This window comes from Mycteria americana, chromosome 10, assembly GCF_035582795.1.
Source record: "Mycteria americana isolate JAX WOST 10 ecotype Jacksonville Zoo and Gardens chromosome 10, USCA_MyAme_1.0, whole genome shotgun sequence".
Taxonomy (NCBI): domain Eukaryota; kingdom Metazoa; phylum Chordata; class Aves; order Ciconiiformes; family Ciconiidae; genus Mycteria; species Mycteria americana.
The window spans coordinates 23,815,715-23,836,544 of NC_134374.1; the positions used below are offsets into that span (position 1 = coordinate 23,815,715).

Here is a 20,830-nt window from a genome sequence, read left to right on the forward strand (position 1 = left end):
GGGCAGGATGGAAACAGCCTCTCTGATTCTGTACTTGAATGTATAAAATGATAGCCAAGAAAAAAAATCTGAGTGCCTGGTAGCAGTCAATAATAGACCATATTTTAATATAACAGGTACTTTTTTTTTATTTTTTTTTACTGGACCACCTGGGATTTAAGGAGACAAGGTTTTGATACCCCTATTTTATATTCATATATTAAGGAGACTCAAGTGCTTCTAACATTTTGAGGAATAGTAATTTTTAAAAGAAGACAACTGCAAGGATTACCATATTCTGAAAATTAACAAAAATTAAAATTGATAACTGTACAAGATTGTGAAATGATTCCAGTCCTGCAAAATTTCTTTTTACTCCATTTTAAAGTTATTCCATTCTAACTTTTAACAGTTTTTAAACGAGCAAACCCAGATTTCAGATATTGCAATCAAGATTATGTCTTACAAAATTCAGCTGTTGAAATAATGACAAATTTGGCACAGGTGGCTACAACTTATTAGTGCTGACTTTATTGTTGCATATATGTACTCCTAATAGCAGGAGAGATGACAACCATGGGTTAGTATAAAGCAACTGTAGATTTTAGTTAGAATTCTGGACTAAAAAAATTTGATAAAGCTTATAAGTTCTACTAGCGAATGATACTGTATGCCCACAACAGTTCAAGAGGTGGTAGGATGTCTAGGATTTGTTTCTCAGTGTTGCTCCTTATATCAGTAATCCACTATCGCATATTTTGATAAATATACACAAAGAGTCAGGGAACTCGCAAATAAACAGTGGAACCAATTTAAACTCTGAAGCTTACCAAATAAACACTAAACGTATTCCCTTTAGGAATTCAGGATCTTTTGAATTATGCATGTATTGTAGTTTGCAGTAAGATAAAAGAACTTTAGGTGGGGGAGGGTGAGAAACTTGAAAAGCCTTAAGGAGTAATTTGCATAAATTGGGTGGAGAGAGTAAACAGCACAAGGGGAAAAAAGTTATTTTCAGTAAGGCCTTATAGAATGAGATAAAACAAATTAAAAAAATCAGGTGGAGTTGAAACAAAGCTGAAGTGCTTTAAACTTGTGTTAGCACTGCCATTGCCTTGAAAGCAAATCCCAGGGAACTCTGTACTGCCCTGGATAAAAAAAAACCAAACTTAAAAAAAAATAAATTCTTAAGGGAGAGTTAAAAGAGAAGAAAAGCCATGGAGACAGAATAACACGTGTGTCTTACTGTATACAAGACCTCTGGAAATTTAAGTGAACAGCATAAGCAGAATTTTTAAAAATCTAACAGTTTTTTTTTATCTTACAGTTACAGGACCGCACACAATTTAGTGACCGAGACTTAGCTACCCTAAAGAAATACTGGGACAATGGCATGACCAGCCTGGGCTCAGTCTGCAGAGAGAAAATTGAAGCTGTGGCTGCAGAATTAAATGTTGACTGTGAAATAGTGCGGGTAAGAAATCTAGAGTCTTCCCCTATCTTGTCGCAGAAGCAAAAATAGGACAGATGAAAGCCTTTAAAAATTTCATGAGGAAGCTTGAAATAGATTTCACGTATTACATAATGAATGACCATGTTGGGAAGGGCTCTCTTGCTCTTTCTGCAGTCTATAAATAGAAAAAAGCCCTCAGGTAAGAGTCTTATTGATCAGCAGCAGGAGTAGCACTACGAGCTGTTTGACATTCTCTTTAGACTTGAGTAAGATTTTAAGTAAAAGTGTTACATTTTTTTAGGGATATCCTAGAAGACTGAAAAGTGCTATTTATATTGCTATTAAGAAACAAAAAAGCCTTTCTAAAGATACAGGGGAAATATTTCTTATTAATGCTTACAGGAAAAAGTCATTGTAAACATATGAAAGAAAATGCTCAAAAATAGGAAAAAAATATTTTTCAAGACTGTCTTGAAGCCAGGTTGAGATGTGATAGAGGGCAAAGGGTACTGCGAAGAATTCTGGGTCACTTCAATTTGATAGTCCGTATAGGTGTCGTTGAGGAAGAATTGCTTGAGAAAGTACAGGTTTGGTGTAGGTAACCTGATTCCTGAGAACCACTCCACATCATCTCTTCTAGAGGTTGGGAAGTTTGGTACAGCACCGGTTGTTGCCACTGTATTCCCAGTTCTCATCATCACTCTCAAACTGTGGGTGTCTCATGCACTCAGTGTTTCCATTCTTCAGCAAATAGTCTGACTGTCTTCGCAGTCAGTACAAAAACATGATTAGAGTCTTCCTGTCCCTCATAACAGGCATGACAATTGTGACTAGTCCTTTCAGCCTTTGTCCTCTTTTTCCACCTCTTTCTTAAAATTCTGACATTGCTACAAAAGTGGAACTAGGAGCCCTTATTTGAGGCCCCTCTCTTGGGTTAGTATATCGAAATGGTACCAAAGCTACTTTCAGTATTGAACACTAATCTAGCTATTTACTTGCTTGTTTTCCTGAGCACGTGTGAATTATAAAAAATTAAATTGTACTTGTGGAGGCTGAAAAGAATTACTCTTTTCTCTGTAGAGAACAAAGCTGCTCCATATTTTCCAAGCTCTTCAGTTTGCTTTCTGAAAGGTGAAGCTGTTTCCACTGACAGCATCTCAAAATGGACTCCTGGATATGAAATACCTTATTCACAGGACTGACTGTGTAAGACTGACACTCATGCTTCGCCTCCCTTACTTTGTTCCCTTAAGAACATCCTTATTGGCACGCACAGGATGACAGTATGAAGTTCTGTACACGTTTTCAATAGCATCTACTTGAAATGCTTTTGTCTTCAGGACAGATGTACTAGGCTCTGATCAACTCCAGAAGGCTCTCTAGCATAACCTATAGTAGAACATACACACACAAATGAACAGAAAGATTTCTTTTCCTCATACTGACTGGTGTTGTTACCAGTATCTGTCCTACCTCTGCCTCTGGTTCCTCTATATGGCAGACTTGAGAATTGTAGCAAGAATTAGGTGGCGGTTCATCCTGCACCATGCTGCACTATGGTTTTTTTTTTGTAAGGGCTGAACTAATGCTACAGGATGTGTGTGATCTTCAGTGCTTCCCGTTGTCCTTTCTCTAAGGCACATTGTGCGTGTCCCAGCTGTAGGACAGGTATTTTCCATCATGTGCTCCACAGGATCTGTCCTACATTCGTTTTGGGATCTATATAGGCACATCGTATTGTGCCTCTCGCCTTACCTGCCAATGGGAATTTTCTTCAGTAGGAAACACTGATGTCTGGAGGTTAGCGTGCAGCATGGCCTCTTTCTCCTAAGGAGTCAGGACACAGCAGTGATGCAGTCACCCGTAAGGCGGGAGTGAACCGCAGCATCTCCACCCTATACTGCATGCTCAACCAGGAAGGGTTGGACTGAGGGACACTTCTGGAAAAAGCTCTCCACTTGCAATACTTGTACTTCATTGTCTTTGTATTTCACTGTACCTTGAACTCTAGGTAGTGTGCAACTAGCAACTGTTTCCCCATTTGTGATGTTAAAAAAAAAAAAAAAAACCGTAGCATATGTAAAATAGTAATAGATATATATATATAAAAAAACTAAGTAAATATATATACATCAAAAAATGCACACAACATATATATAATATAGAAATAATATAATTTTATAGAAGTATATATAAACATATATAACTAAAATATTTATATATACATATCCTATCACTTGTTTTAATTCAATTAAATACATGTCCCCCTTTTTCCCTTTTAATGGCTTTTTTTAACGGAAATTCATGATTTGTCCAGATAAATGTTGCTTTTCCAGAAAAACAAATGATTGATCCTTATGATGTCACACTGGCTTGAAAGATCTCCAGTACAAAGAAAATATCAAATCTGTTTTCCAGTACAAGGAAAGATAATGTTTGCCACTATCCATAGTTCCACTGGATTTGATCTTTTAAGGTTGAACAGGGCATTTTATTCCATAGTTTTCGTACTTCTAGCCAGAGAGTGGACTTGCAAAGTGACTGCTGGTTGTACCTTAACATCATGCACATTTGCACCCTCAAATGTCTTTCATATGTTCCCAAGACACCAAAAAAGAGTTATGTCGTATTTAAATATGTGAACTCTGGCCAATACTTCATTAAACTTACAATATTTCTTTTGCTTACTTCATAATAATTATTGCTGATTACATTGGGAGGGGGGGTTGTAGTTACTTATGCATTTTTGTTTATATTTCTCCTAACTAATTTTATTCACTCATACCAAAATAGTGTCTGAAAACAGAATAGCCTTCTTGGCAGCGAGACGTTAGATATTTGAGAAAGATGGATGGCAACTATCAAACTCCTCAGAAATATATGAGGAATATGAAAAATTGTCATGCATTTTTCTTATATTTTTTTATTAATAGAACATAAAGCTTTCATACATAAGAGGGCAAAAGCTACTCCTGAGCACCCACCACGGGCTAAAGACACCTCCTCCTATTTCCCAGCAGCTCGTCAGATAAAAGCTGGATTACTGAAGGTAGTGCTTCAGGCTGAGTTTAGTGGCAAAATCAAGCAGTTTCAGCAGAAAGGCCACTCATTCTTCACAGCTGACTAACGGCTCTTCTTGTTGGGGGCTCTAGGCCTAGTCTGGATCCAGCTTATGATCGAGAGAGACATTGGAAAAACAACTGGGAATATTCCGTCTTTATTTTCAGTTAAGTGGGATTTCTGAAGGTTCCAACCTAGAATCTTTCCAGCACGTTGACACCCTAACCTCAATATCTGGAGAGCTGTAATCATGCTTTTTAAGTGGCTCCCTGCCAGTCCACTTAAAAGCTGCCTGAGGGCAGACATCTGCTGGCTCCTCCTGCCTGGGCTCTAGCCTTTCTTCCCCCACTCTTGCTGGTCATCTGTTCAGTTGAAGCTGGGGAAGTTGCTGCTGAGTTCATTGCTGGCTGCCGTAAGTGGGCTTAATGAGTCTGATCACATGCACTTTACAGGTGGTGTTTGAAGTTTTTAAGGACGTAATATTTTAGGGATATAATGAGAATTATTAAGCTGGTTTCCTACATAGAAATACTGGTCTGCTCTTACACTCATCATTGTACTGCTTCAGAATATTCACTGTTAAATGTAGCATGCAGGATATGGAAGCTTACTACTTTTCTTTCCCATTTTAATTTGAGACACTATAAAAATATGTTCATCTTCTATGACATATTCAGTATGTTGAAGGAAAGATTTTCTGCTTTGCAGGGTATGTAAAAAGGCAAGTAAGATCTACCTTTCCCAAGTGCCTCAATATTTTGCTGAATTTTTTAGTAAAAAAAGAAGCAGATTTGCTTTTAAATTTTATAGTTGTTAGCACTATTTATTAGCATCATAAGATTATGAGAAAATTTAATGAATGGCAATACACTGGAAAAAAGAGACATAGGTCTGGAAGGGGCCGCTTGTGTGGGGTTTTTTTTCCCTTTTTTCCCCAAACTGTATATAATGTACAAAAATATCTAAGTAGCTCTCTGTGTACCTGTTTTGCATTCTTCAAAGAGGAAAATCAGCAAGCTGGGAAAGCAAATATTGCCCAACAAAAATGATTTGCCAAAATTAGTGTTAAGCATGCCATCTTTTAGCTAGTTAAATAGATTCAGCTTTAAAATTGTTTTTTTCCAAGGCTGGCAGAGCATGAAACTATCTTTAGTATTTGGAACTGCTGTTAATATTTCTTAATTTTTTATTTGATAATCAAGGTATTATACAAATACACTGTATTCCCAGTTCTCATCATCACTCTCAAACTGTGGGTGTCTCATGCACTCAGAGTGTTTCCATTCTTCAGAAAACAGTCCGACTGTCTTTGCAGTCAGTACAAAAACATGATTAGAGTCTTCTTGTCCCTCATAACGGGCATGACAATTGTGACTAGTCCTTTCAGCCTTTGTCCTCTTTTTCCACCTCCTTCTTAAAATTCTGGCACAAAGTTTTTTACTAAACTTTTTCATGCTATATATCAGAACTGTAGTTAAAGAAAGTGTGATGGGGAAGAGGAGCAGTGCAGGTATTTCTGAAATGAGGCCAGAGTAATGTTTAGTGTATCTTTAAAGAAAAAAATCCTAGAATATTTTAATGGTTGGTAAACTCTGTTGGGACATAGACCTTATGGAAAGGATGTGCATTTTGCCATGCCCTGATCATTCGTTTTCAAAAATAGCAACTGCCCACACTTTCTAGAGCTATGTTCGATTTTTAGCAATCCAGAAATTCCAGCAGTAAGCATGATTCAGAACCTAGTAACGACCGTGCTGTGCATACATCATCGTCACAGTAATCAAGCACACTCTGTATGGTGACAGCTTACATGGCCAAACTCCACTGTTATCCATCCTGGGCCAGCATGTGGTCAGGTCCTGGAACAATGAGGATGGTCCCACTAGTGCTGTCAGCTCTGCTCCTATTTATTGTGTTTTAGAGGGTGTGGAAGGGGGAGGCGAGCCAGGTCAAGAAGACTGGAAGTTAGCAGTTGGCAAAGAAACTGATTCCTGGCTCTGAGAAGGATTTTTGGATGCCAGTGGAGAACTGACTTGGATGGAACAAAGTGGGCACAAGAGCTGTTAAGTAGAATTGAAATTGGATGAGAAGTCAAAAGCCCAAGTAATGCAAGGGAAGGGAGAGAGTTAAGAGGTGAAGAGTTGCAGACAATTCTTATTACATAATGCTAAACTCTATTTTGAGTCTTTAATAATTTGTAGCGTAGACTTTATCAGAGAAAGCAAGTTAATTAACAGTTATACAGATCCACTTGGAGAATTTTGAATGTGGTTTTTTTTTTTTTTTCTTTTTTGAAACTGTCAGTTTTATTGATGTAAAATGACTTCAAGCAGCCATACCCATCTGATCATGAATGGGTTTCCAAATTCCTCGGTCCTGGACCTGTTTCATTTCCCACCACTGTTTACAGTATGCTCTTATATACCTTACTGCAAGCAATGTTTCTTAAAGACTTGTCTTCCAACCAAAGAGGACTGAAGGATAATATTGCTCTCAACTTAATTCTGCCAAGTTATGTTCTGTCATCAAAGTGGAGTGATGTAGAGCTACCACCTTGGACAATTTCTTCCGTGCTGTAGGAAATCCTAGAACAGGTGGGCCGTTTGGGTCATTGGATGCTTTAGTCCCCTTGTGGAAGTTGCAGAGTGGGAGAACGTAGATCGAAGATCTTATATTAAATTCGTTGAATAATTTAGGTGGGGAGAGACCTTACAAGGTCACCTAGTCCTACTCTCCATTCAGAGCAGGATTGACTTCAGAGTTAGGTCAGGTTTCTCAGGATGTTGTCCAGTAAACGTTGAGTACCTCCAAGGTTGGAGATGCCAAAATTCCTATGGACAAACTGTTCCAGTGCCTCACTGTAAAGCGTTTTTTTTTTTTTTTTCCTTAATTCCAGTCAGAGCTTCCCTTGCTGCGACTTGTGCCTGTTGCTTCTTTTCCTTTTGCTGTGCACCTTCCTTCCCTTTTCCCTTGTATTGGAGGACTGAGCCTGGACACAGTATTCCAGGAAGCAGCCTCATGAGGGTCAAATTCGGGGGAATAATCACCTCCCTTGAATTGCTAGCTACGCTCTCGTTCCTATCGTATAGATGTGCTAATTTCACTTGGTTGTGGGCCTGTTGCTTTTGTTATAGTTTCTGATAGCATTCATGTTTATTTCTCTTACAAGACTTGGATTGGGAATCGAAGACGGAAATATCGTTTAATGGGGATTGAGGTCCCACCCCCTAGAGGAGGTCCTGCTGATTTCTCTGATCAATCTGAATTTGTTTCTAAATCAGCACTTAATCCAGGAGAGGAAACTGCTACTGAAGTGGGGGATGATAATGATAGGAATGATGAAGTATCAATCTGCTTATCTGAAGGAAGCTCACAAGGTATTTGAAAATGCAGTTACTACTGTGCATATGTTTTAATTTTGTGCAGTGTGCATGCTTTGGATTCTCTGTTGTACACATTCAAAAATGTCTGAAAGAGTGTCGAACAGTCGCAAGTTATCTACCTTGGCCATACTGAAGGTACGGTTTGGTCTCTTTCTTCTACCTTTCTCTATATGAATTTTGTTGTTTTTGTTGTCACAAAGCTTGCAGAAACCTTTTCTCATAAGACCTCTGTTTCTGCCAGATTCATCAGAAGTTAAATGACAAGTTCACAATTTGCTGGTGCAACTGAGAGACAGACAGACAGTATAAATGTCTACGTCTCCCTTCCCTAGGAAGCCAGGTTTTAAAAAATGCTCTCTGTTAACTGGCCAGTTCTACGCAGCTAGCTTGAATATCCATTCCTGTTTGCCTGAATCACACCAACAGTTCCCGTCTAAGCAAGCACTAATGCGTGTGAACCTGACCAGAGCTATCTACTTACAGTTTTCCTGATATTAAACTCATGCTGATGAGATACGTTCAGAAGATATATTAGCTCAGACTTGGCCTTGAACTAAAAGAGCTTCACAGTATGTCAAAGCATAGCAGAACTTCTGCCATTAAGCTGTCTGCAGTGCATATATGGTCTCTGACAAGCAAATACAAGCCAACAGAAAAGATCAAAGTCCGTAGCAGGGGACTACTCAGAGATCCTTAAAACTGCACGTACGGGGTGCCTGTGTGTTCTCAGTAAATCGCATGATCTTGAGTGATAAGTGTCTCGAACTTAATTCCCTTTTACTCCACCTCCTAGAACCGCATGACCGCATTAAATCAATGTCTCCCTTTCCCTCTTGTACATTAGTACTCTGGGCCTAGGGCAGATGAACTGCCGCTCGGCACAGGCACTAGCTTCCCAAGCTCAACTAATTGCTCCCAGTGCTTCTGATTAGAAGAGATCAATAAAGCCTTTGCTCTCTAAACTAAAAGAAAGTCTGGTCTAGTGCATGCTATTGCAGCTTAATATGTCAGACCTGATCTTGTCATTTTGTCTGAACAATTTAAAGGAAAGAACTAGAAAAATGGAGAACTGCTGGGAATGAATTTGTGATAGCTTTGTCATATTCTACTGTAAAGAGAATAAGATGATAAAGAAATGGGTCAAGTGATTGAAAGCCAAGTGAGATGCAGAATCTAAGAGTCCTTGATTTGCCTGAGGTGTGGAAGGAACTGATTTAGTCAGACCTGCTTGAAAGAAAATGGTGACAGGGGAAGAGTCTGAATTCTCTGTAGCTTAAAGTGAGGAATAACACCACATTTACTGAACGAGGCTTTTGTAAAACAGGATAAGGCTGTAAGACTATGAGTAGATTATTAGAGTCAAAGCTTAAGGAAGTGCAAGAAAACTATAGGATTTCACAGCATCCAGGAATCCCACTTTCGTTCCTTTATTCGACCACGAGAATTATTTCTATTCATTTCTCCAGTTCAGAGGAGTAGGTTTCACTGCTGCAGCTCAGCTTATTGTGAACTTCCTGGAAAGTATTTCCACCAGTAATCATGTGTACTATTCAGTCACAGATATGTGATAGTTTAATGTTTGACAACTGTAACTTTTTGTCCTAATTTATTAAAAAAAAAAAAACAAAAAACAAAAAAACAAAAAAAACAGAACAAAAAAACACTCTCAAAGACAGGAAAAAGATATTTTTAGTCACCTAATTAGAGTGAAAGTGTTGATGGCACTTGCTTTTAAAACGTAGTGTGTAAATTTTTTTTCTTTTTAAAAAAGCTGTACTCTGATGCAAAATTAAGCATTAAAGTTCTCATAATGCCTTACCTTTTTTAAATCTATGTTAATTGAACCCATACTTCGTGTAAATGAACACAGCTCTGTGGAAGCCATTATAGCTGTGCCACTTTATATTAGCTGAGGATGAATATTTAAAGAGTTGAAAGTGCTGTAGGGAGTTGCTTCGTTCGACTATTGAATCCAAGTGGTGACTGTCAGGGTTACCGGGTGACTGGTGCTTTAGACTGCTTCAGAGTCCCTGAGGTGCATCTTCAATGACCTTCGTTGCTCCGAGTCTAACGATGGGGTCGTGTATTGCTCCCTGCTTTACGGTTCTCCCATTTGGACCCATTTGCTTTTGCTGCTAGCAGAAATTTTCCTCTGAAGTTGCGGCCAGTAGCAGATTAAATTTATTTGAAACAACTTCAAATGAAATTTGCTCAGTTTAGAGATATTTTACTGGTAAAAAAGTTCTTTAAAATAGTAATTGTCTCTGTATTGTCTGGCCTAAATATTATCCTTTCTTCGCAACTGTTGGTAATCTCCAGTTAAATCCTGTTACCCCTCTGTTTGTGTGGAAGTGATACATCCCTGCATCATTATCTGCCCTCCTTTTCAGTATCCCACATGAACATCTGCTGCCCGTTCACTCACCATGCCTCCTTTCCTCTTTAGGTGCGATAGCTGGACTGTTTGAGCCTTTTAATGCCAGCTCTGCCCTCAGCAGAACTGTGTAATTTTACTAGCTCTTGGAGGCAGTGTATTTCCCATTAATAGCCTAGCTGTTAGTGACATCACTTAAGTTTTTTATAGCTGTCTTGCCTCTGTGTTTTGGTTTATTTTCTGATTTGCTGTTTCTATCAACCATTTTCTTCTTGATAGTATATGAAATGTGGAGAATTAAAGTAAATCTGAGGAACACACTTAATCATAGGGATGAGCATGCTTATCTTGTTTTTTCATGCTGGCCATAGTCAGGGCTGATAGAATCATCTAGTGCTTGTGGCTGAAATTTGAGGATAAGATTTGCTCTGTTTTCAAGTGTGTGCTTTGCTTCTACATAAGAGAGCAGCTTAGATTCACTAGGAATAAACATTTGCCGTACAAGAGTGAAATCATCTGCTTGATCAGTTTTTGGTTCAAAACTAGTCAGTGCCTGCAAGGAGGAGGTGGGATGCTGATATGTATCCTATAATTTCAGGCATGCAGGATTTTTCATATATTGATTTATTTTAATCAATAAAAAAAAAGTTCTGGGCACCTCTGATGTAAAACTCTTCATCACCTTTGAATATTCCAACCTGAACCTAAAAATAGGAAGGTTTTGGTACATCATAAGAGAGTAACTGATAGTTTTCCTGTTGTTTCAAGTAGCAATTTGCCCTGAAATACTTGTGATACGATGTCTTTTTTTAATAAGACATACAGTATTCTTTATGAATGGACATTGATAATAAGACTTTGCTTTTGTACCTAGCAGATGTGACATATTTAGTGGTAAAGACTATTAATGTTCCTTCAACATAAAATTTGAATGAAATCTGAAAAACTAATTTATTTCTGCAGAAGAGACAAATGAAGCTCTTCAAAATGAAGAAATCGGTCACAAAGATGATGACCAGAATCCAGTATCTACTGATAATGTGGTATGTATACCTTTTCTTTTCCACTGATGTGACCTCCTGAATTGCTAATGTTGAGGTTGTTGTCCAACAGCAGTGTTTTTCAGTAGGTGAAAACTTCAGTTGAGTGTGCTAAGAGTCCTTCCTAATTGGTTGAGCACTAAAAGAAACTGTACTAAAACATAGAGCTATGCGCGTTCAGTAGAAATTGAATTATACGGCTTTTTCTGTATTATAACAATCCGGTGTTCCTGTTCTGGAGTGCAAAGAACAACGCTTGGATAGTGCTCTGTAAGTACCTAGTATAGTAAAACAGTAAGAATAAAAAACCCAGAATAATAATTGAAAATGGTTTTCTGTAGCTTTAGAAAGTCAGATATCTCTAGTGCTTCCTCTCCATAGCTAACCTTGAGTATGTGAGATCAGACTGGGGTGGGTCTGTACTCTTCATTCCCATACCCTTGACAGGGCATTATTTAGATGTTTCTTGTTTTCTCACTTTCATTCACAATGAGTCAAACACAGTTGTTCTTGCTGTTTTTAATTGACTGCAGTGAGACAAGGAAGGAAAGACAGAGAGAGGAGTCATGGCAAATAATGCAATATATCCCCTTTGTTTAGCCTGCCTTCTCTCAAATTAGAAGAAAGGAGAGGAGGAAGAGGAGAGAAGACCCCAAGTGGTAGGGTAATTTTTATCTTAAAAGTTATCTGCAGAATGAACAGGTGATGGTTCCAGTTCCCAATTGCACTCTTATTGCAGTCAGAGATTAAACGACAGTAGCTCAGAACATGACGAGAACATTTGTGTTACATTAATCACACAGAACCTGAAGTGGGAAAGCGAACAGGAGATTCCCTTCCCTCTATACATAGAGAGAGGAGAGAACATTTTCTTTCTTCTGTTAATATATGATCATCTTTTGCATAAACTGAAATCCCACGGCTGTATTTTCTGTGGTTGCCTGAATAGAAACAGCTGCCTTTTTCCTTTCTGTTTACCTTAATGGCCTGCTGTGACCTTAGATATATTCACTCTGAGTTTCAGGCTGATGCGTTTACCGTGGAGATGCAGAATGTAAAATGACAAAGGTAAAAGGTTTGCAAAGATGATGCCCGAGAGACTCAGTTCTCCAGTCTACCTGAACTCCAGCATTATATAATTTGATATAATAAGAGGGGGGAAAAAAGAGGACTAGTTTTTTCATACTCTTCTGAAAACACTGTAACAAAATTTTTAAAATATATGCAGTTAAAATTGGACTAACTTACATTGGACTTGCATAAGAGATAGGTTTTCTTATTTGAAATTCTAATCTGTTCTTTCCCCTACTATCTTAAAGTGTATAATATAAGAAAGATAGTGTGAATGTTTGGCATTTATTTAGAGACTCTTTCCTCAAGCTGAGTCTAAAAACAAAAATATTTGAATCACAGTGTTACTCAGTGTATGATATAGCAGCAGATCTTTGTGACATTAAGCCTTTGAAACATTATCACTTCAGCTGGGTTGTCAGACACTGAAGCACAGAAAATGTGCTTTACCCTCCCTACCTTCAACACAGACTTGTGAGCTTGGTGGGTACTACTAGTGAGAGACTGTTAACCTCTCTTGAAGGATTCCTCCTTGGTGATTAGAAGGAAATTTCTGATGACTGGTCTGCAGGCAGACAGAAGACACACACATATGCTGCAGAGAAGAAACCGCCTCTAAAATAACACCTCAAGAACTAACCATTAAAGTGTATTGTGTCAGTGTGGGCCCTTGCCTATACTGTATTAAACAGTATACTAAAAAACATAGTAAAATTGTTTTAACTTATTATATACAGTTTCATAAATGTTTACAACTGTCAAAACAATGAAAAACAGTAAAAAAACCCAAACCCCTCTTCTTACATTGCCACTGCTTCCCTCTCAAAAATACAGTGCAATTTATAGTTTCATCTGGGCAGTCATCCTTCTGAGTTCTTACTGAAAAATGCCATTCTTATCACGATCTAATTCAAATTCATTCTATCTGTTTGAGATCTAGCTTAGATATGAATAAAAATTAAAATCTCACAGGTGCACTATAAATGTGTACCTTTTGTGTTTCCTCCTATTGAAATAACCTTTTAACGTCATTTTCTTATGTAAGAAGGTTTTCTGTTGGGGAAAAAAAACAGAACGTGCAAGTGGTGAATAATGTAAAAGTGAATCTTTCAAAACTTGAGATATGATTGGAATGTATTTCTGAGTTCTAAACAGCATTAAGCTTGGCCTTTAACATTGCACTTCAGGTATCTTTAGAAACCAAATATGAAAAGCTCCCAAGAATTTTTGTGAATGAAGTGAAAACGTCCATGTGTATGCATTTGGAACTGTCGTTTGTATCAACATCCTCCACTGTTTAGGGCATTTGATTTGCACTATGGCCAAAGAAGGCCAAAGGAGACCTCTCCGTTTTTTTTAGGCAAGAAGTAGGTCAGTTAGGACTTGCCTGTCACTTACCATAATGTCTGTTTTGCTCCAGAGGAATAAACTTTCATAACCTTTTTCGCCCTGCAGGAGGTCTTCAACAAAAGGCTTACAGAATAAAATGCAGGCTTTTGCAGGCTGTAATGAGATATAGGAGGCAACTTAATGCCAAAAGCATGGGGACATATAGCTCCTCCTCTGTAAACAGCCTGAGTCACCATGGCAGCAGCTCTGAGTACGGGCAGTTTCAATTTGGATTCTTCCTGGATCTTGCGGCTGAGGTGCATGATTGCCATCTAATGGGGGCTCCACAATTCAGAATTTCTCTTGAGCAAGCAAAAGGTCCTGTTACCTTCATCCTGTCATGGCAGTTTGAGATACGGATTGTTGTTTGTTTGGCTAATTTATGCATTCGAATATTTGGAATGAACCGTCTACTTCTGTTTCAGAAAATAGAAATTATAGATGATGAAGAAAGTGATATGATAAGTAATTCTGAAGTGGATCAAATGAGTTCTCTTTTGGATTATAAGGTGAGTAATTAGACTATGAAATGTTAAGCAGGATAGTCCTTCACAGAAGGTTCAGACGGGTGTATCTGTAAGGAATTCAGTGAAGGCATGTGGGAGCCTTGGACTCCTCTGCTCTTATCGTGGTACTGCACATCATCCCCTCAGTCACGTCTCCTCATCCCATTTACCTGTATTTCAACCCAGAGGGAGGCAGGAAAAACGCCATTTCTACAGAGCAGTTACATTACTCTAGCTGTAGCCATCTGCAGCTCCCACCACGTGTCCCAAACAAAGCAATTTATTTAGCCTCTAAACCAAAACTTTCTTTTTGTGGGAGAATTGTTCTTTGGCATGTTACGGCACATTTTTACATGCAGTGTGATGCTGCCAGCTCTGGAAAAGGGCATAACAGCTGGAATCCTCTAATAAAACAGGGGGATCTGAGAAGAAGTCATTCTCACAATGTAGTGCAGAACACGTCTGGAAGCAGGAGTTGTGGGAGGGAGGAAAAGCAGTTGGATACCTGACAGCTGCTGTCTTCTGCCAAATGGTAAAGGCTACGCGTGTCTTACTGCTCTCGTAAGAGTTGCCACAGTTCTGTGTTGTATATTGAGCATGTTTTTACGTATGTAGCTGATTTTTTTTACTTAGAGAAGAGGTATGTTCTACTAATGATACTGAATTACCAAAATAATGAATAGATCATCTTTTCAGAACAAAAATTACTCCTTCAAGCAGTGTTTTCCTGGTAAGGGCAGTGGAGAATGAATATGGAGAGGGAATGACCTTTTCTTAATGTCACCTGTCACCACAGTGAAAGGCTTGTTGTGACAGCATGCCCTACAGAACCTTGTTTGTTGGTTTGTTGTTTGACATTAGTGATTAGTCTTTGTGCCTATGTGTTTTCTGCGTAAATCTGAATTCCTTCTTTGGCTGGGCAAAATCCATTGCTAAATAGGCAACTTCTAAGTTTCCATCTGGAAGAAATGCATTCAGCTTATTTTCTTATGAAAGCCTCAAAATTGCAGCCCCAATATTTCTCTCATTCTCAGAGCTGTTATAGCCTGAAACGATACTGTAAGCAATGTTTTGACTGAAGAAATACGAATTTTCTGGTAAAAACAAAAACAACCACCATTTTTAAGGGCTTGTTACAAACCTTCCAGTTCATCACGTAGTCTCACCTTTTCCTGTCAACTGAAGTTGAACTACAGCCAGTCTAGCAAATGTAAGCATGCATATCAGAGCATAGTTCTATGTTATTAAAAAAAATACATTTTAATCATTAAAACAAAATGTCAGCTTATAAGTTCACTATTGAAATTTGCTTATGTAATTATTTGCTGCCACCAAAACCAGCCATTGAGGAACATTTTGTATGCAAAACTGCAACCTAATTAATCATATGGTTGCATAAGCAAGGGTGGGTTTTTTCTTGCCTCCGATATCCCTCGGTAAATGCAACACTTACCATGAATTATCTGTGAACCTAAATGCTTCCTTTCTGTGTGTATTGTGCATGGCTAACAATTTCTCTCTGCGTACTTTTTTCATAATTATTTTACGGTGGATGTACGTTTGGTGCTAGTATGCAGACACCTTTTGCAGAAATGCACAAAGACTTTGATCTTGAAAAGTGAACTGTTTTATTTAGGTTACATGATCTTTGCAAAGGTAAATAATCAGAGAAAATTAATTTTAGCTCTACACTGATCAACAGATTTAGCGTTTTGATCATGCATACCAATCAGTTGGTAAGTTTGAAGGAGAAGAGATATTTGGAATAAACTGAAGTACTTATCAAATCTGAATTTTTAATTAAGAAGTTTGTTATTTTTATATTAAGTGATTTGCAAGTATAGGAACACATATTTATGCAAAGGTTGTAAAAATGCCTTTTTAGCCACAGCATGGACATTATTGATATTTCTCCATTTTGTGAATATATTCGTATTTATTCTGTAACGTGAGAGATCTTGGGGAGGTTGGTGAGCTGACGCTTCATGATACATGTCAAACTCGGCTTCACTAGAGGATGCTATATTTTAATTTGTGGTAGCTTTGAGGAATTTTCCAGTTGGTTTCCCTGGTCTTTGTGTCAAGTCTCTTGCTGTAGTAATGGAATTTAGTTGCTGTCTCTTCTCACAGTCAGCCTGCCTTTTCAAGATCACTTCTTCCAGGAAGAGACCTGGGCTTTGTTTTTCTTTATTTTAAAATGGAATTAGAGGTCATCCTTACAAAATAAAAAGCAGTGCTTCTTTAAAAGGTTCATGTCAACTTTGGCCCAAGTCATTAATGCTTTAATGATAGTAATTCTGAAATGCCTTGTCTGCATGTAATGTGGTTGGCTATCACATGTCTCTTGTGGAGGATAATGAGAAATGAAATGGTGTACGCGTTTCCGGGTTTAATATGACGCTACTGGTCGTTCATCAGAAACTTCTGTCTGTATCCAAAGTCTACGTGCATGGTTCTGTAATTCTATAATTTAGAACTTTGGGCTGTACTTAATACTGTTTTTTGGCAGGAATCATAATAAACACATTTTCACTCATTTTCACTAAAAACATTCAGTTTTAACATAAGTAAGTTTAGGGGTCATTAAAAAGATGCAGTACTACATATTATTTCCAGAACTTTATGTAATTTTTCCCCACAGAATGAAGAAGTCAGATTCATTGAGAATGAGTTGGAGAATCACAAACAGAAGTATTTTGAACTACAGACATTTACTCGGAGTTTGATACTTGCTATTAAATCAGATGATAAAGAACAGCAGCAGGTAAGTCTTGAAGTAGGTTTTAAAAACAGAAAGTGTTTGTCATTTTGTGTTCTGTCACTCCCTTGGTTTTATTTCATGGTGTCCAGAGGCTCAAATTATGATTAGGGCAGCGTTGTGCTGAACATCTTACGGACAAAGAAAAGCTGAACTTAAAACAAAAGAAAGATCTTGCAATCTACTCAAGCAATGACATAGACTGTCCTGGTTTCGGGACACAAACAGTCACAAAGTGTGACTTTGTAAAAGGGACAACCAGTGCACCAGGGTGCACTGCGGGACTGGGATTTGTCTGTTGTGAGATCTAAGATGCGAGATGTAGGAAAAAAAGCCAGGCTTCTTCAGTTTTACTGCACCGCATTTAACACATAGCACTTCTTTTAATGCTTGGTAGGGTCATGTCTTGTCTGTGCTTTATTTAGGAAGAGATTTTGTTGCTTTTATTTTTTGCCTTTTGCCTTTACAATCTGCAGTTTTTCAGGTGTAAAAATAGAAACTGTAACTTGCGAGAAAGAAACTTGGAACACTTTTACATCCAAAATAAATGGCTTATGGTTGTTTTCCATAATTTTTTCATAAAACCATGTGAACTGAATATAAAGAGAAGTAAACTTGAAGTCTTTGAGATAAATCAATAACAGTTGACAATAATAATAACAATAACAATAATCTGTAACAGTTATGATCTTGTATGCAGCATCTAGTTCTATCGCCTGCATGATCACAGTATAGCATGTTTATATATGTTTTAAAGCTTTTGCATGTTAAAAATATATGAATAAAATAAATTAATATAAATAATCTGGTTTCGTCCAGTTAGGGGGGAAAAAAAAATTATTTTGAGCTCTTTCCACAATAACTTAAGTAACTTCTGGGATTGTTGTTATAAGCTATGTCATCTTACAACAGTGTTTTTTCTTTCAGTATCTAGCAATACTGACTTTTTTTTTTACCCATCCAATATCAACACTGACCAAAAAGTTCAACAAAGTTTTTTCACTACATATTTAAGAGACATTTAATGCTGACATAAAACACATACCTAATACTGTATTGCAATATTTTTTTACTTACAGGCACTGCTCTCAGACTTACCTCCTGAACTAGAAGAAATGGATTTCAATCATGCATCCCCAGAGCCTGATGATACCTCATTCAGCTTGTCGTCTTTATCAGAGAAAAATGCCTCAGACAGTTTGTGATTTATTTTTTTTAATTGACAAAAGAGAAACCCTGCGTAACGTGTAGGTTTCAAGAGAACGGCATTTTGCTATCCAGTGTTCTTCAGTCCAAAACAGAAAGCCCAAGGTGAAGTAGACCTTCCTGAAGGATGACTGTAGTATCTCATGGCTACAGGTTGCAGCGTCAAGGAATTTCGAATGTTGTTTTTGGTAAATGAAAGAACTGTGTGAGGAAAGGTTTCACTTTTAGCAGTTTTGCCTTGATTAGGATAACTTCTGACTTTCCAGAATAACCCTTGCTCTGTAGCAAAGTGTTTTTGAGCAGGGATCCAAGAATGGAAAACAAATGTCCTGTTATACAGACAGCTAATTCTTCAAAGTTGCTTGTGCACCAGTCCTGTTTATTATTTTTTTCCCCATTTTTACTCAGGTAGGTGGACTAAAAATTGGGGATCCAAATAGAATAACGGGCTTTTTATGAGTTGTGCTTGAACCCTTTTGAAAATCTGAAATTAAACTAAAGTCTTTTTCATTGTGTGACTTCAGATTGTTGAATCTTCCATTTTCTGACCAAAATAGCTGAAAAAACTTCGAAAGGCTAACAGAAAAAAATGAATTATTGTCAATAAATTATTAATGTAAAGAAGCAGTCATAAGTGTTGTAACAAATTAGATGGATATGGGAAACCTGATAGCTGCAGAACGCGACTTTCTGATACTCTCACTGTAGCAATGGGATTAGATGTTTACACTACTATTTAGGGTTTTATGAATGTAGTTCCAGTTTTTATTTGTCAAAGTCTGAATGCTAAAGTTCTGTTCATTGTTTTAAGTATTGGTTATATATTTTTCCACAAACTTTGCTCCGTTTTATCAAGACACTGTCATAAATCCACAGCTGTCACTGCGTCCTGAAAGGTATTTGAGTGTTTGGAATTGAGTTTTGCAGATCTTCTAAGTGTGACCTGTTTTTGAAGTAGCCCTGTCTGATGAATTTTATGGCAACTGCCAGGTGCCATTTCTAAACTGTGAGCTTGATTGCAGGCAGTGGCTGAAATTAATTTCTTCTTTCCCAGCTGTCATTGACATTGAATCCCTTTACTTATCTGATTAAATGGATGTGCAGACACATTCAGATAAATTTAGTGGGCGTGTAGGTGCATGCCCATATCGTTGATGCTCTGTAACTTCTAATCTGAATATTCCTCAGCAAGCATTTTTGAAACAGATAACCTTCACAGTCTGGTAAAAAGCCTGATCTTTCCAAATAATAATTTACTCTGCTGAATCCTTATTCATGTGGTACAGTAAGTAATCCCCTTAATTTCAGTGGGAGGTACAAGGTGTGGCTCAGAAAAGCTTGGGGAAATAATATTGGGGAAAATGTTGGGGAAATAACACCTTTTTTTTTTTTTTTCTTTAATACTGGGATTAATTCACGATTTTTAGTTTTTTCTCAGTCTGGTCTCTTCTTCCCTAATCACTTCTACAGCTTATTTTTTTATTATCGGTAGTGAGCTCTGTTCTTTCAGGTTTTTTTCTGTCTCTGTGTTGTCCTTGGGCATGGGGAACTTTTAACAATATTGTTAAATGCCAGCTGCATAAAGGATAGTAGCAGTTTTAAAAGCTGTTTTAAAAAACAAGACAAAACAGTTTCACAGTTCTGGCTGCTATACAATTCAGTTAGTTCCCAAAAGACCTCTTACCATCTATTCTGCAAAACCCTGCAAAAGCAAGCTGTTGGGCCTGTATTTGAGTTTAGGCATTAAAACTCAGAGTAGAATCCCAGGAGAGAGGGAAGGCACTCTGTGTAACCAGGAGGTAAGTGGTAGGTTACTCATCCTTTTGCTGCCTGAGCTGAAATGTCGCATCCTGGCTGGCAGACACGTCCTTGTAGCCTTACTCAAAGGAGGAGCCGTATTTTACATGCCTGTTGAAACGAGCACCAATCTAAAATGAATGAAGGTTTGTGAGCAAAGATCACAGTACTAGCCTTCAAATGTAAGATAGAGCTCAACTGTAATTCCGCTCACTCTGAAAAAATCATTTATAAAGGGTTTTCTATACTGGCTTAACAATGCTTTCTATTACTGTTCTCTCTAGATAGGAAACTTGTGCCACTGACAATGAAACCTCTTGTTTTCTGTGAGCTTTGCTGAAATAAAAAAAAAAAATAGTACTGTGATTTGCCACTATTTGGACCCTATTTTCCTGCTGCTTCCACTTAAATTCCCGTGACAAAAGGCAGGATACTCTTAATGAGAGTTCTTAATCTCATGGTCAATTAAGTCATCCACCTTTATACAAGAAAAGCTTTCATTGATGATTCATATTTTGCTATGTCTTGCTTCTATTTCACATGCTAACAAACCGAAGGAATTAAATTTTGAACGAACTACTACAAATTCAAGCAATTATGTAAGTCCCTTTTCTCAAGGAAGCTGGAATCCTCTTTAGGATGTGCAGCTGAAACTCAAGCTGCAGTCAACGCCCACGTCATCCCTGTGGGCATGTTGTTCTTTGGCCCTTTCCTCTTGTAGGGTGACAAGACAAAACATAGTGAAGTAGTCATGTTTTCATACCCTGAAACACTTGACAATATTACAGGATATTCAGGAAGAAAGAGTATAAAT

The 20,830-nt window shown here is 37.8% G+C and overlaps 1 protein-coding gene across 7 annotated transcripts in view; it reads left to right on the forward strand.

Moving 5' to 3' along the window:
* Positions 1 to 18,742, forward strand: part of HDX (highly divergent homeobox) — a 48,893-nt gene extending 30,151 nt beyond the window's left edge. For 6 of the 7 annotated variants that reach the window (XM_075513004.1, XM_075513007.1, XM_075513009.1 and 3 more), the window contains 6 exons: positions 1,307 to 1,453; positions 7,662 to 7,869; positions 11,213 to 11,292; positions 14,175 to 14,258; positions 16,897 to 17,019; positions 18,093 to 18,742. In XM_075513004.1, coding sequence (XP_075369119.1) covers positions 1,307 to 1,453; positions 7,662 to 7,869; positions 11,213 to 11,292; positions 14,175 to 14,258; positions 16,897 to 17,019; positions 18,093 to 18,218 — 768 coding nt within the window. In that variant the 3' untranslated portion in view covers positions 18,219 to 18,742. The remainder of the gene's footprint in view (positions 1 to 1,306; positions 1,454 to 7,661; positions 7,870 to 11,212; positions 11,293 to 14,174; positions 14,259 to 16,896; positions 17,020 to 18,092) is intronic. The other variant, XM_075513008.1, reaches the window with a different exon arrangement.
* Positions 18,743 to 20,830: the final 2,088 nt, after the last annotated feature.